At 38.8% G+C, this 14371-nt stretch overlaps 1 protein-coding gene across 1 annotated transcript in view; it reads left to right on the forward strand.

Annotated features, from left to right (window-relative positions):
* LOC108975079 (sodium channel protein Nach) overlaps positions 1-11423 on the forward strand; it is a 39400-nt gene extending 27977 nt beyond the window's left edge. Inside the window, exons 7-9 of the mRNA XM_018943349.1 lie at positions 4856-4947; positions 6906-7011; positions 10750-11423. Of these exons, the coding sequence (XP_018798894.1) occupies positions 4856-4947; positions 6906-7011; positions 10750-10859 (308 nt within the window). The 3' untranslated portion in view covers positions 10860-11423. The remainder of the gene's footprint in view (positions 1-4855; positions 4948-6905; positions 7012-10749) is intronic.
* Positions 11424-14371: the final 2948 nt, after the last annotated feature.

Consider the following 14371-nt stretch of genomic DNA (forward strand, 5'->3'; position numbering starts at 1 on the left):
ATTAAAATTCATGTTCAAATTATGCAATTTACTCATTTTGCCAGCAATGCTCAAGCTGTGCGTGAGTGCTAACGATTCACTAGCTTTGAACACTTTTCACTTGTCCATTTCCGCATTTTAACTGTACGGAACAGCGTTTTCCACATCTTTCCCTTCCATGTGCACACGAACTTGAATGCACGAAACAAGTGAGAGAGTACAAATTACATTAGAGAAGAAGCACGCTACGGAAGACAGACCGACACACTCCAGGCAAAACACAAAAAACACAAAATACTAACTGAAACAGTAGCGTGAAACAATTGGCAGAGGGGGGAGCAGAAATTAAATAATTCACACATACGATGGTAGAAAAAAGAGGGAGTTGAGCAGTAACAGACAGACACGCTAGAATGTCCATGTTTTTGTATGCATTACCGAAAGGCAGCAATGAGTGCTGGACACGCAGTGCAGATGCACAGCAATATCAACACCATCATATATTAAAGCAAACTTGAAAATGATATTTTTCCTGTGAACACCTGCTGCATGCAACTATGAGCATATGACCTCCGCACACCGGGACGTGCATACTCACACAGCCATAAGGGACATAACTAAATTTTGGCATTCATTGCTGCATATCACAGCCTGGTTGAGTATTTCATACCAAAACACACACATGCACACATACATTCGTGCATGGTTATATGTACATATGTACAATTGGATATGCACATGTCGGATGAATATTCGGAAATGTGGCATTTGGTTCTGATCATACGCATATGGAGTATACTTAGCTCAGGAGTGAGGGAAATAAGAAAAAGTAGAAATGTAATAGTTTTAATTTCACTTTCGCCACCTGTGGCCCCCGCTGCTTTGCATCCTGTATGCTGATTTCGGTGCTTTGGAGGTTTCGTGTGAACTTTGGGGCCGAAAATTATAAGAACAGTTTAGTGGTAAACAGAACACCAAGAGATGAATTATTCAAAACTGTTCGTGGATGTTTGTTTCCTGTTCTTGTATATCCTCTCATGCCTCTCTTCAATAAGTCTCTGTCTTCGGGTATTTCAGATGGGAAATTTACAGTCATTACCCCTATCCTTAAAGGTGGTGGAATGGTTGTAGTCTCCAATTACAGGTCTATTTCTAAACTCTCTGCGATTTCCAAACTTTTTGCTTGCTCTGTTAAAAATAACAATTTTTTTTTTTTTTTTTTTTTTTGCTTAAATCAATCATTAACGTCAATCAGAGCGGGTTTGCCTTTGGTTTCTCCACTATGTCAAAAGGTTTCTCCGGAGTTTGCTGAATAAACAGAAGCCACACGAAACTAAATGGGTCGAATTGGTTGCGACAATATATCGGTTGAAAACCTCACAAAGAATAAATGAAGTATGCGACGATGCAATATTGTGTTGCAGAAGACAAGAGGTGTCAGCCCATAATTCCGACCTCTTTTTACGAATAGCTTTGCATAAACGACGCATAACACTCAAATATTACTACTTGTTGACAGTTGGCCGGTCGAGAGAAATTCGTAGTGCACCACCCCTCGAAACTGTCGACATAACCTTGATTTTTCACCCGCTTTGACGGGATGTCTTCGACTTTGGCTCACTTTTGCCACGATATTTGTCTGTTTCCCAGTCTTCGAGTATAGATCCAAGACTCACCGCCACTAATAATACATAATACATTTCATGACACCCTGGCAGTCGTAAAGCATTCTTTCACAGACGTTAACGCGATGTTGTTTTTCGAAAAATTAGTGATTTTGGAACCAATCGTGCTGTCACTTTTCTTAGGCCCAAATAATGTTTCAAAATCGTTTTCACTGATCGTTCCGATATTCCAAAAATGTCAGTAAAATCTCTGACTATTAATCGTCGAACCTTAAGCACCGGTTCCTTTATTTTATTGACTTATTGATCATCACTTGATAGGAATGGCCGACCTGGACGTGGTTCGTCGTCCACGCGTTCTTTGAATAATTTGTACCTATCAAAAAAAAAAAATGTTCGCGGCAAACAATTATCGACGATGGCCTTTTCCAACATTCTAAACGTTTCGACACCAGAACTTTGATTCCACACACAAAATTTTATGGAACTTCTTTGTTGAATAATTTTACTCATCGTAAAAACCGCCGTATACTAAAAACTTGTATGTGACATTTGGCGCAGAATTTCGACGAATAAATATAAAAGGAATCTCATGTATGTATCGAATAAAAATAAAAGGAATCTCATGTATCCTGAAACCTCCTGGACAGTCATCATGTGTAGGGGTCGGGCCGAAATAAACAAGAACGGGTGTACCTTCGGAGACCATGCTCCTACCCCAGTTCCTTGAGGCCTGTCCTTCGCTTTACCGGTCCCGGAAAGACACAGATGAACTAGCACCCGCCTGGGACCAAGGACCGAAGTGACTGTTTACTGATCCAACACGGGGCAAAGCAAACTCACATCACAGTTTCCATCTTACCAGCGGAGACAGCGCGCTATGTACCGGTGACGTTGTACTATCAGCCGCACTTAACATGGTGAACAGGCGCTGATCAAGAAGATGCCCGTAATGGGTCGGCTGTGGATTTTTTATTGGTCACCATGTCCTAGAATGACGAAGTGATACATTGTTCTATCAGACCATCTCGATTGGCCATAGTCACCGGAGCTTCAGCGGATCTACTAGCTTATGTACCGCTTCCACCACTCTTACCGCTCGTCATCGGATTTTGCTTAAACGTTTCAACATATTTCGCGACTGTCCTGCTACCTGTGGGTAGGGGGGACCCCTCCAGGGTGGGGGGAAACCGAATATACCCGCGGCAAGGTATGCCTGTCGTAAGAGGCGACTATAAGCCATATACACTATGTCAGGCTTTAAAGACCATGTTTTGATGTCAACATGGTCTAAGTCAKATAAGTGCTATAATATTCARCYGGAAGTCAAATTCTAAGCTTTATATTTATATCTCAAAATATAAGGCATTTGTCACAGCTACAAATGCAACCAGTCATTGAGTTTATACGGGAACTCAACTGGCAGTAGCAAATAGTTACAAAGTCAGACCAAAGACTATAACCTGGTACCACGGGGAGCAGTAAGCCCTTGGAGGTAACTCCAATCTKCTCATTGGGTTTGGCCCTTTGGGGAGATTCGTGGTGGCTGTGGTTTATACATAAATGCAGGAAGGGCATTTTGTCCAATGTGGAGTAGCACTGCGGCCGGGTGCCGGACCCAAAGTACGGCAGAGGTTTTAGATGGGCCTCGTACCCGACCAAGGTGACTAGGGTGTCCCTATCTACCCGAACCAATTGGAACCAAGGATTAAATGCAAAATGCATTTATGCTTTGGGGCGCTGATCAACGCATTGTATTGATCTACGTGCTTCTAGCAATAGAAAGCRCMGTRRARTTTAGTCTTTCATAGACAGGTATTCACGTTAAAACACATTGACTCTCTACAGAACACAGGACGAAAGGATCGTGGTAAACCATGTTGTGGAACCACTTTTGAAATAAAGTTAACAGTGTCCCTGTATGAAACTTTCACATTCTCGAAATACAAAATCCCTTCTCGAAATCAATTTCAAATAAACGGTTATTAAATCGGTTATACCTTCATACAATATTAGCAAAAATTAGACTTATCTAAGTCGGGACAAAATTTTTCTGGATTTAACCTATCATGACTAAGCACATTTTTATATAGTCAGTATTATCTTCGGGTATCCTCCCTATCACAAACATCTAATAACGTGGTTATTTAGAAGACTTTCGATGGTTCTAACTATTTTGCTTCTGAGAAACCTGATAGAGCTTTTCGTTAGTCTTTATAATGTCATCTGCTTGGAAGTCTAAATCTAGACACCAATTTTGCTTTTAGAAAGCTCTATTTTTGAAAACAAGTATATTTCAGTTTTTTACTAGACTCAAGAAGTTACGTAAGTTTTCTCGGTTAAAAAACAGCGTTTCTTCAACAACTTTTTCTCATACAAAAAAGGAAATATTTTATTTGAATTATTTATTGTTACAAACGTACACTATTAACAAAGAAACTCTGAAATTTTTGGGAAAAAAATATTTTAAACTCGGCCATTGTGACGCTATGTCAGGTGACCCTTCCTTACAGAATCATCTAAAGTGAAAAAACACTTTTTTGTTAAAACTTTAACTTAGCGCTTGAACGACGAAAAAACCCTGAGAATTGGATTTTTGGCAGACATTTTTACGAAGAAATTAAAATTTCAGTGAAAATTTCGCGACGATTTTTGTTAAATAGTTATAATCGAAGAAGATCCTTCGACCAAGTCTTTAAGAATTTTATCTCAAAGACCCGTGTAAAATTTCATGAAGATCAGTTGAGTAGTTATCTTGCGAACCGACTTCAATTTAGGACAATATTCTAGAGGTGGTCTAGAATTTAATAAGACAATAAAAAATAGATATTTTTTTTAGGGGTTTTAAAATATCTATTTATTAAATATTTATTTCTATCATGGAACTCCTTAATTATAAAGGAGTTAAGTGAGCCCAATAATTAATTTGAGAAACTCTACATTGATTTCATAGTAGCATGTATACATTAAACAAAAATCATACCTAAATATCTTTAAGACGAACAAAAATAAATTCCGTTGCATGACAACCTGATGAAACGATGATAACTGCAGCAAGCCAAGACAATATCAAACTGTTGCTTTAATGTAGCGCTAACGAACATTGCACTTGTTAGTGGAAATAAAATAAATCTCACTTCAAGAAATTTTAATTCGTCCATGTCACTTTTTCTATCCAAATTTCTTAAATGTTTAAAAATACATTGTAAATATTTTATTTTCAATATCTCTTGTCAACATTCTATTTTCAGGAGAAATCATCTCGCTCAAGTCCAGCCGGTATAAAATCGATTGTCATTGCCTGTCAAATTGCGATGACTCCAATTTCTTTGTGCAGTCCCATGTAAGTATTGTAAACGGTTTCATTTTTCAGTTTTCATTTTTGGTATTCACACACACACAAACTTCATATCACTTACCCACATATACACACACATTGCCCACATATGCCATATCATATCACACACATGTAACTAAACTGTATTTGGTAGTGTCAGCGCCAAGTGGAAAGCGCCAATATGGCACATACGGCACCGTTATAACTGCATCATCAGACGAGTACTATCAGTTACTCATGAAGTGATGAAGCAAACCAACGAAAAATAGCGAGTGTTTCTTGAGAGTTAGGTTAAAGAAATTTTTAGGTCGAAATCTCCGAAGCGGGATGTGATATCACATGATCGTGGTGGACAATCGACCGGCCCGAAATATGAAATTATCTGCTCAGCGAAGTATTCTCTCAAGAAATCTATCGATTAATGCGTTGTGTAGGAAGTGGCACCGTCTTGATAAAACCAAAAGTCACGAGATCACGAGTTTCAATTTTCGGTATCATAAAGTCCATTATCATGGCACGATGGCACAGTCGCCATTTACGGTTACGTTTTCACCGGCATCATTTTTGAAGAAATATAGACCGATGATTTCACCTCACCAAACCGTTGTTTTTTTTCTAGATGAAATGGTAGCTCTTGAATCTCTTCAGGTTGCTCTTCGTCTCCAACGCGGAATTTTTGTTGTTTACGTACCCGTTGAGTTAGTAATGGGCCTTATCGCTGAACAAAATTTGTTACTTCGAATCTCCTTGGAACGTGACAAGAGTCCACAGCTCGAAGCGATGCCACTTGGGAAGGTCGAGCGGCTGCAGTTCTTGCACAAGCTTTATTTTGTACGCTTTCAATTTAAGATCTTGGCGTTATATACGCCAAGTCGTTGCATTCGTTAGTCCAAGTTACTGCAAACGATGTCGAATCGACTCTTTACGGTCTTCGTGTAGACTCTCAGCTATGCTATTAGCTCTTCCCAGCGTGCTGGACGTGGTCTATTCGGTCCAATATTATCCAAAAATGAATGATAGGTCTTAAAATGGGCGATGGATGCGATTAGTACACAATAAGCTGATTACGAATAGAAAGTTGCGTTGCTCAATAAACACCCTGTTCTATTTTACCTACAGTTATATGGCAGTCGTAAGCCCGAAAATCAATTCACACACCCGTTTGCCCCATAAGTGACTCGTATAACTGGTATCTGCCGGTGCTACTTTTACCATCGAATGTTGACTTCCGCAAATGCACATCCACGCTCGCAACAATGTGTGCGTTGCCACAAATTTCCCAGTGTTGTTAGCGTGCAATAGTTCGACAACCAGCATATCCGGCTGCTGCTGTTAGTGCCACAATTTGTATGCCGAATTATTGGCGATAAAAATATTTTTGGTCCTCCGCACTTTTTGTCGAATGCATTCCTTCATTCTTGTATTCTTTCTCGCCTGCACACCTCTCTCTGTCTCTCTCTCTCTTTCTTTCACTGCATTGCATACTTTTATACAAAGTGAGAATGTGTTGTAACGGATTTTTATAAGCGCAATGCTCTGTGTATTTGCAATGCGACAATATTGAAAATTCTGTCAGTATTACTGTTAACGACTCGTTCTTTTTTTTTTTTTTTAACACATGAAAATCTTCGTCGGGGTATGAGCATACAAAGCGCAGTGGAAGGAAAATATTTCCCTTCGAAATTGATAGTCTTATTTGAGTACAGTGGCTTTAATACGTTACTTGAATGTGTTGTTGTTGTTGTGAAGAATTGCAATGTGTCAATGAAAAGTGCTGCAATCGAGAAATGCTACAACTTCTGACAACAAGATTATAGAAGTTGCTTGATTTATCATTTTAGGTGTGTTCGTTGTTTGAAATCCGTAAAGGTTGCCAACGCTTCGAAATCTAATAATGACAGCTACTCTTTTCGATTTCCTGCATTCACGTGTATTTTATTCTTATATCATTTAAATTATTACAGCGTTCCAGAGTTTGGTTTTTGGGCGCAAACCTCCAGTGGGGCATTATAGACTATCCGAAAATGCAGCTTAGACGTGATGTGCTGTTCTCATTTGCTGATGTGTTGGGTAAGCGCTAGCTGTTTATGATTCGACGAGTGTTTTAGCCATTCTGAAAACGTTGTGTATTTCTCGACCAGTTTATGCGAAATATTAAATATATGCCTGACGCACTAAGTATAATTAAACTATTAAATAGTAAGTTAAATTAAGTAAATGCAGTTCCATTTTTCATTTTCTCTCCATTATATCTCTTTATCAGTGTTGCCACATGAGAGACTCCTTTGGCACCATACTGTCTCCCAAATCTGTTGCAAAACTTCAACATTTTCTTATAATCAAAATATTGGGTTTTATTTCTCATTAAATTTGGAAAAAATATGTACAAACAAATAAAGCTTAGAAGTCAATTAAATTTAGCCACATGCACTCCCTACCTTTTCTTGAAAGCAATCAAATATTATTAACCACTTGATTAAAAAAATTGTCGCTTTGCAGTTCAGGCGGTCATCACTACAAAAGCTTGTCAAGTGGTCAAAAACTATCTGTGTAATTCGTACTGTTTCGAGATCAAGATTCTAAGTTAAGAAGAATACAAACGAGTTTGTGAGGGCGGTGTGCTCGTTTCGAGGTCTAAACTCTCTAAAAGTATTAAACATGAGTTTTCGTATAGTGCTGTCCTCTCCTCGCTACTATTTAACCTCAATTCGACACTCTCTCAACCACCAAAGGGAAGTTTTATCACCTCATATGCAGATTATTGTATAATATTCACGTTAGACAAAGGTATCGCTGACACTTATTCGAAAGTAATCAGTTATCTTACCGAACTTTCTCGCTTTTCTGCTGAAAAGAGCCTGACATCATCTCCGACTGAATCTACAGTGGGGGTTTAGTTTATGCTTCTCAGTACAGTTACAGTTGTAGGACTATACCCAATTTATACTCTTGCGTCCACGCCGCACACTTTCGATACGTGAGTAACCTTTGTGCAAGAAGCGGTAGCAAACCCGTGTGGACAATGGGGTCACGAATGAAAGAGAGGAAGCATTCCGATAAATTTGGTTTAAGAGTTTACTGAAATCTAATTGCAGCGTCTGTTCAACAAAAGTACGGCATCGGTCTTGAAACAAGTGGCGCGCCATATAAATTTTTATAAACCTTTTACTGCTCACCTACCGAGGTTTACGCTTTATTGGGAACCACCTCATAGAAACCACCCCCCATGAAAAGGAAAAAAAACAGCCGTGGATTAACTTCTCAACGTTGGGCAACACCAAAAGCTCCGATGACTCCAATGGCGACATCAAAATACAGCGACTGCGCTTGCTACATGATGTTATCCGGCTAGAAGAGAACACTCCAGCTCTGAAAGTTCTCAAATCAGTACCCGATGTTGAAAGCAGAGGCAAAAGAAGACCTCCACTCCGTCGAAAAGATCAGCTGGAGAAAGAACTGGCTTCGCTTGGCATCTCGAAGTGGCGCCCAATAGCGAAAAGGAAGAACGACTTCAATTCGCTAGCCTACAGCTCCTGGGGAAAAGACAGATAATAAACATTTTTGGCAACATGCAAGACAAGCGGCCGACCGTTCATCAACTACTCTGCACTGAAATGGTCGCCTAGATGTTGTCAAATGCAGACAAAGAAGCTTCAGACGTATCATAATACTGCACTACATACCATTACAAGATTTCTCTTGTCTTGTACTGTCGAACACCTTCATAGTGAGGTTCCCATGCTTCCGGACAAGGAACAAAATACACTTCTCTTCAAGCAGTTTGTGCTGGGATAATTTCGCAGAAACCGGAGTTGGAGTCAAACCACCACCCCAAGTAGACTGAAAACTCGAGTTGCCTCGATAATCTAGAGTGACCCTAGTGCAACTTCATTCTCGGTACTATAGCAGGTTAAATTCCTACTTAACCAGAATCGACCCTCAGATACAAAATAAATATTTTTGGTAAAATGAGTCACAGCTTGAGTTTAGCCTCGTTTTGCATGTCCAATGAGTACAACTCTTCTAACACTCCCTTCGCTATGGTCCGACACCGTCGAAGCATCACGTTTCCTCTGCCTACTGTTAGGTTACTTCGATAACAACCAACTTGAACTTGAAAATGAAGAAACAATCCGACCATCTTAGATATACCTACCTCACACATACCTTATATTTTTTGTCCTACCATAAATTCTATCACATAGCTTCCAATGCATACAGATAGTACAAATTCTCAGAAAAAACTGATGGCGCAAGTGAAATTTAAGCTTCATCTAAAACACTTAATATTTCTAGTTAATGACAGAAAGGGCAGTGGTGGTTCTAAAAAACAGAAAATTATGTCAAGGGAAATAAATATATTGTAGTAATCAGATCAACAGCAACACATATTCGTGATGAACTCCACTTGAAAGCTTAATGTTGTTCAACTGGTCATTTTCTGAAACCGCGCTTGAAATCAATTATGCTCAAAATATGCGAGCGGCTTCCTCAGTCAACAGACAACGGTCAGCGTAGCATTTTGGTACGTGAAAAAATGCTCACTTTAAAAAGCAAAACGACAAAATCTACGGTTTGGTGGGGAGCCTCCTGAAAAGTTGTTACACCTCCACATTTCTTTGAAAGAAGACTTAAAACTAGGACAAAAGTTTGCCAACATGATGTTTTAGAACGTGAGATAAGATAGTTAGTTACTCTCTTCGATGGGGAGCAGATACTGCTCTAATACATAAATCAAAAATCAACGAACAGTGGCTTAAAAAAATATACCTTGGCTGTCTTAAAATCCTGATTTGAACCCACTGAACTACAGTTTGTGGTCAGAGTTGAATTTGACAAAGGAGCGCTGTTTGTGTTGTTGTTATTGTTTGATGGCTTGGTGAGTTCAATCGAGATCGTAGAATATTCTAAGACTAGTTTCATGAAAGTCATCAAAATCAGTTATTATTCCGGAATCTTATAGACATTAGTGAGGCTAACAACATTTAATATTGCAAGAACATTTGACTGTAAAAAAATGTGTTCACTTTGAATGCAATAGTAATGTATAGACGTGTTTGGTGTCTATGACATTGTTACGAGTGACCGAGTGTAAACGGCGGCCGACTATATGGGCGTTTCCAGATGAGCCGGATGAAATAAAAGTTCTTCTACACGAAGCATTTACCAGCAAATGGTTTCCAGTTTTTTAGGAAAACTGAATATGTTCCAACCATGCCAATGGAATACGCAGAGCTGTAACTTCTGAGTAGCACACAACCATTTGTTTGACAGTCGTCTTTCAAGAAATAATTAGAAAACTAATCGCCGAAGATGGATTACTCTTCGCCATAACAAGACAAGCATTTTTAAATACTAAAAGCATCGATTTGATGAGACATCCACCGTAAAAGCCTGACATGGGACCGAATGTCTAATTTTTAACCCAGTACGAAAAAATAAACTAAGCGGTCGGTGTTTCTCGACATCTAAAGAGGGGGTAAAAGTCTGTTTTGGAGATACCTCAATCTGGGTGACAAAAGTGACTCGGCAGTTGGTTCGACAGCATGCCAAAGTGTACAGATGTTAATTGAGAATTTTTTGGAAAGCAATAAGCGATTTTCGATGAGTTTTTTTTTCTGATATCTAATCTTGAAATATATGCGGCAACCCTTGTATATTATTAAAGATTATTTCATAGTTCAATTTTCATAACACCCTGAACTTGTAGCCAAACTTATGGTAAGACTAAGTATAGTATAAAATAATTGAGTTTCTGATGATAGTCTTTGTTAACATATATATCCAAATTATAGTATCTCTTTCCAGTTTATATTGGCGGTCTAATTGGCTTTTTCCTGGGTTGCAGTGCTCTAAGCTTCACGGAGGTCATCTACTATTTCACCGCCCGCCTTGTGAAGAGATTGTTTTGGACATAAAAAGTACCACAACATAATATCATAACATAAAACGAAACAAGCGTACTTATAAAAAATAAAATTAGTTAATGAAATTAAAGCCTTAAAAAGCACAAAAAAGCTCTGCTGCTAAAAATGGCGTCATTATGGCGACCACAGACCAATTTGTTTACGCACAAAACAAATGAACGCACGAGTTGTTTTAAAATTACAATAAATAAATATCAAGTACGAGTATGTATATACAATTTATACTTACACACATACCGTTACGTTTAAAATTAAGCTTTCTATGTAGCTTTGGCCCCAACTACCTACTACATGCTGACATGTAAAAATTAACGAACCGCTGCCTTTACTACGCATGCCATTCGAGGACCGCGGTTAATGCCGGTTATTTATGCCGGAAACGTCGCCAGTATTTTTGGCTTAATGCTGCAACAACAAAAAGTACACATACAAACATATATACATATAGTATAATATTAATACGGACGCCTATTTATTGACTATAAGCCCAGAAAATTGTTGAGCAAATAAACAAATCAACATTCAACAGAAATTGTGGCACCACAATCAACTTTCCGTTTTATTGATACAAAATTGTTTGGAGAGTGAGGTTAGAAAACCATTCAATACCCCCATAGTACTACCACAAAAAGCCCATGCCATTAGCAAAGTGACTGTGGAAGAAAGAAGAAAAACTAAATGACCACGCGTGGCATCACTGTGGCGTCACCAAAATCAAATGTTATATGGCAGCAGTAAGAGCAAGCTAATAGGGAGCAGAATGTATATTGCCTTTCGATACATACGTACATCCGACAAATTGCCAGATACAAGTCATAAATGACAAAGGGTAGAAATCTGCAAAGGTTGTACAACTTCCGACCAATGGAATTTCACTTTCAACATCAACAAGCCCACGGGTCGAAGGACTTTGATTATTCATAAATGGAGAACGTCGAAACCGTCAGTCAAGTTGACAGTAGTGACAGCGTCAATGTTGAAACTAGAAAAATACATTGCTGACAAAGGCATTGCATGTTTCCTGTTAAAAAGGGTGTTTCACAAGTTCAATACATCAATATATGTAGATATGAATAAGCTATAAAATAATGCCGAAGTAAATAAAAATAAAAAATAAATATATAATAATAAATTAGTTTAATAATTTTTCAATAAAGACGCTACAAAAGTAGACCGATAGGCACAGCAAACGTCGTCAAACTTTTTCCCACTCTTTTCACATTTGTCTTCAGTAAGATTCGCCATTTGATAATGGAAAGATATTGGATCCAACATTTAGACGAAATATTAAAATTTACTACCGAAGTGCGAAGTCAGTAGCCTCAACTTTAAGAGTGCTACGTACAATTTGTGGTCGTCATAATCATCCTGCCAGATCAAAAATTGAGCGTCTAGTGGAAAAATCTGAATCCACAGGCATATTAAAAAAATTATCTCGAGCCAGTGAGACAAAGAAGGGCCCGTAGTATCGAGAGTATTGCTGCGACTAGCGCAACAATTGAGGAAGACTAAAATCAGTTTTCCACACGTGGTTCTCAAGCGTTGGGCATCGCAGTGACGTCCTTGTGACGAATTTTGCGAAAAGTTCTTGGCCTACATTCTTCAAACGTCAAATTTACGCTAGAACTGAAGCCGCTTGATCCCCAAAATCGTTATATATTCGCGAATTGGTCTGAGCAACAACTTAAAAATGATTCGGATTTTCATCGAGAAATCATTTTCAGGGATTAGGCTCATCTCTAGCTGAATGGCTTCTTCAATAAGCAAAATATGCGTTATTGGTCAAGCAGCAATCCATGAGTCACCATCACGAAAAAAATACGAGTTGGTGCGGTTTTGGGCAGGCAACTTAATTGGACCGTACTTCTTCCGTGATGAACAAGACCGGCAAGTTACAGTGAATGAGAATCGCTACCGCATATTTTTGACTCGATTTGGATGGTATGGACAACAGAACGACGCAAAAAAGCCACAAAGCGAATGTCACAACCGATTTATTGAAAACCAAGTTTGGTGAACCTGTTATCTCACGAAATGACCAGGTCAATTGTTCGCCTCAGTCATGCGATGGCCTATGCCAAAAACTCAGCGACGATTGATGAACTTCGTACGAATATCGAACAAGAAATTACAGCAGCATCGGCCGATTTATGCTTAAAAAACCTTTGTCTCGAATCTATAAAACCTTTGTCTCGAATACTCCTAAAGCCGACTCAGCCTAAGCACCATATAGCAGGAGGGGAATAATAAAGGACTTCTAGAGTTTGGTCTTTGTTCGTCGAGTGAGGAGTTTACTTTTCAATTGCTTTCTCAGTCCGAAGTGAAGTAAGTTGGCAAGAGTTGTTCAGCGTTGAATTTGATTGATATCTCTAGTAATTTTTGTTTTATTTAAAAAGGCTGCACGGTTTTACAGTCTCGTTCTTTTTTTTTTTTTTTTTTTTTTTTTTTTTTTTTTTTTTTTTTTTTTTTTATTTTTGTTTTTTTTTTTTTTGAGATTTTCGAAATGTTATTGCTTAGATAAGCTGGAGTCACAACTTATTTAAAGAATGTATAAATTCCAAGTCACTCCCAGAAGTCTTAAGAGTAACGCTAAGCGTCTGCCGAGGCAAACCGTTTACTTTCATAATTTTTGATTTCTTTCTCATGGCTTGAGCCCACAATTTTTTAGCGCCTCACTTAACCAACTCCACTGCATCATTCTTAGACATCAAACTCACCCTGTTTACTTTATATATGTAAACATATATATTATATATAAACGGACCTTAAAGTTCCGCATCATAACATTGTGCCCCCACCATGCTTGTACGCAACCGAAGGAACTGAGCCCATCAAGACAACAATAACCACCGTTAACTTGCGTAATTTCTGCCTTGTCATCAATTATTGACGTAACGGATTGGCCGATTACGATTGATACAGTCGAGAGTATGTCTAATACAACACCAATAACAACAAGAAATAATAAACAAAGCAAAATATGCGGAGCAGCAAAAAACATTAAGAAAAATAACAACAAACAATGCTATGAACTATATACATACATATTATTGAACCAGGAAAAGTGTGTTAGTGTGCGTGCCGAGTTACACAAACACACACTCAAATAAACCGACATCCAACTGCCAACTGCCAACTGCCTTCGGCCATTTTATTACACAAGCGTCCCCTCATCAGCCGACACTCAAGCAAGCAACCGTTCAACCAGGCCACGTTGTGCCACATTCCACGACATCACACCACTTTTGTAGGTTTATCGAGCCACTTGATATATAGATGTATTTTACTTAATATTTATGATTGAATGAAATGACAACATCAGCACTTGTCATTTAGTAGCAATATCGACAGGACTAGTGGCAGCTGCATGGCCGGCATGCTTAGTCATCTACCAACGCAGCGCTTAGCAGACGCGCACGGATGGTCAGTTTGTGGAAGGATGGATGCTCGCTTGCGCTGGCCGTTAACGCTGGCCGCTTAACGGTTATCGAGGGATCATATCC

The sequence above is a fragment of the Bactrocera latifrons genome, unplaced genomic scaffold (genome assembly GCF_001853355.1).
Source record: "Bactrocera latifrons isolate USDA-ARS-PBARC rearing strain unplaced genomic scaffold, ASM185335v1 scaffold_61, whole genome shotgun sequence".
Taxonomy (NCBI): Eukaryota; Metazoa; Arthropoda; class Insecta; order Diptera; family Tephritidae; genus Bactrocera; species Bactrocera latifrons.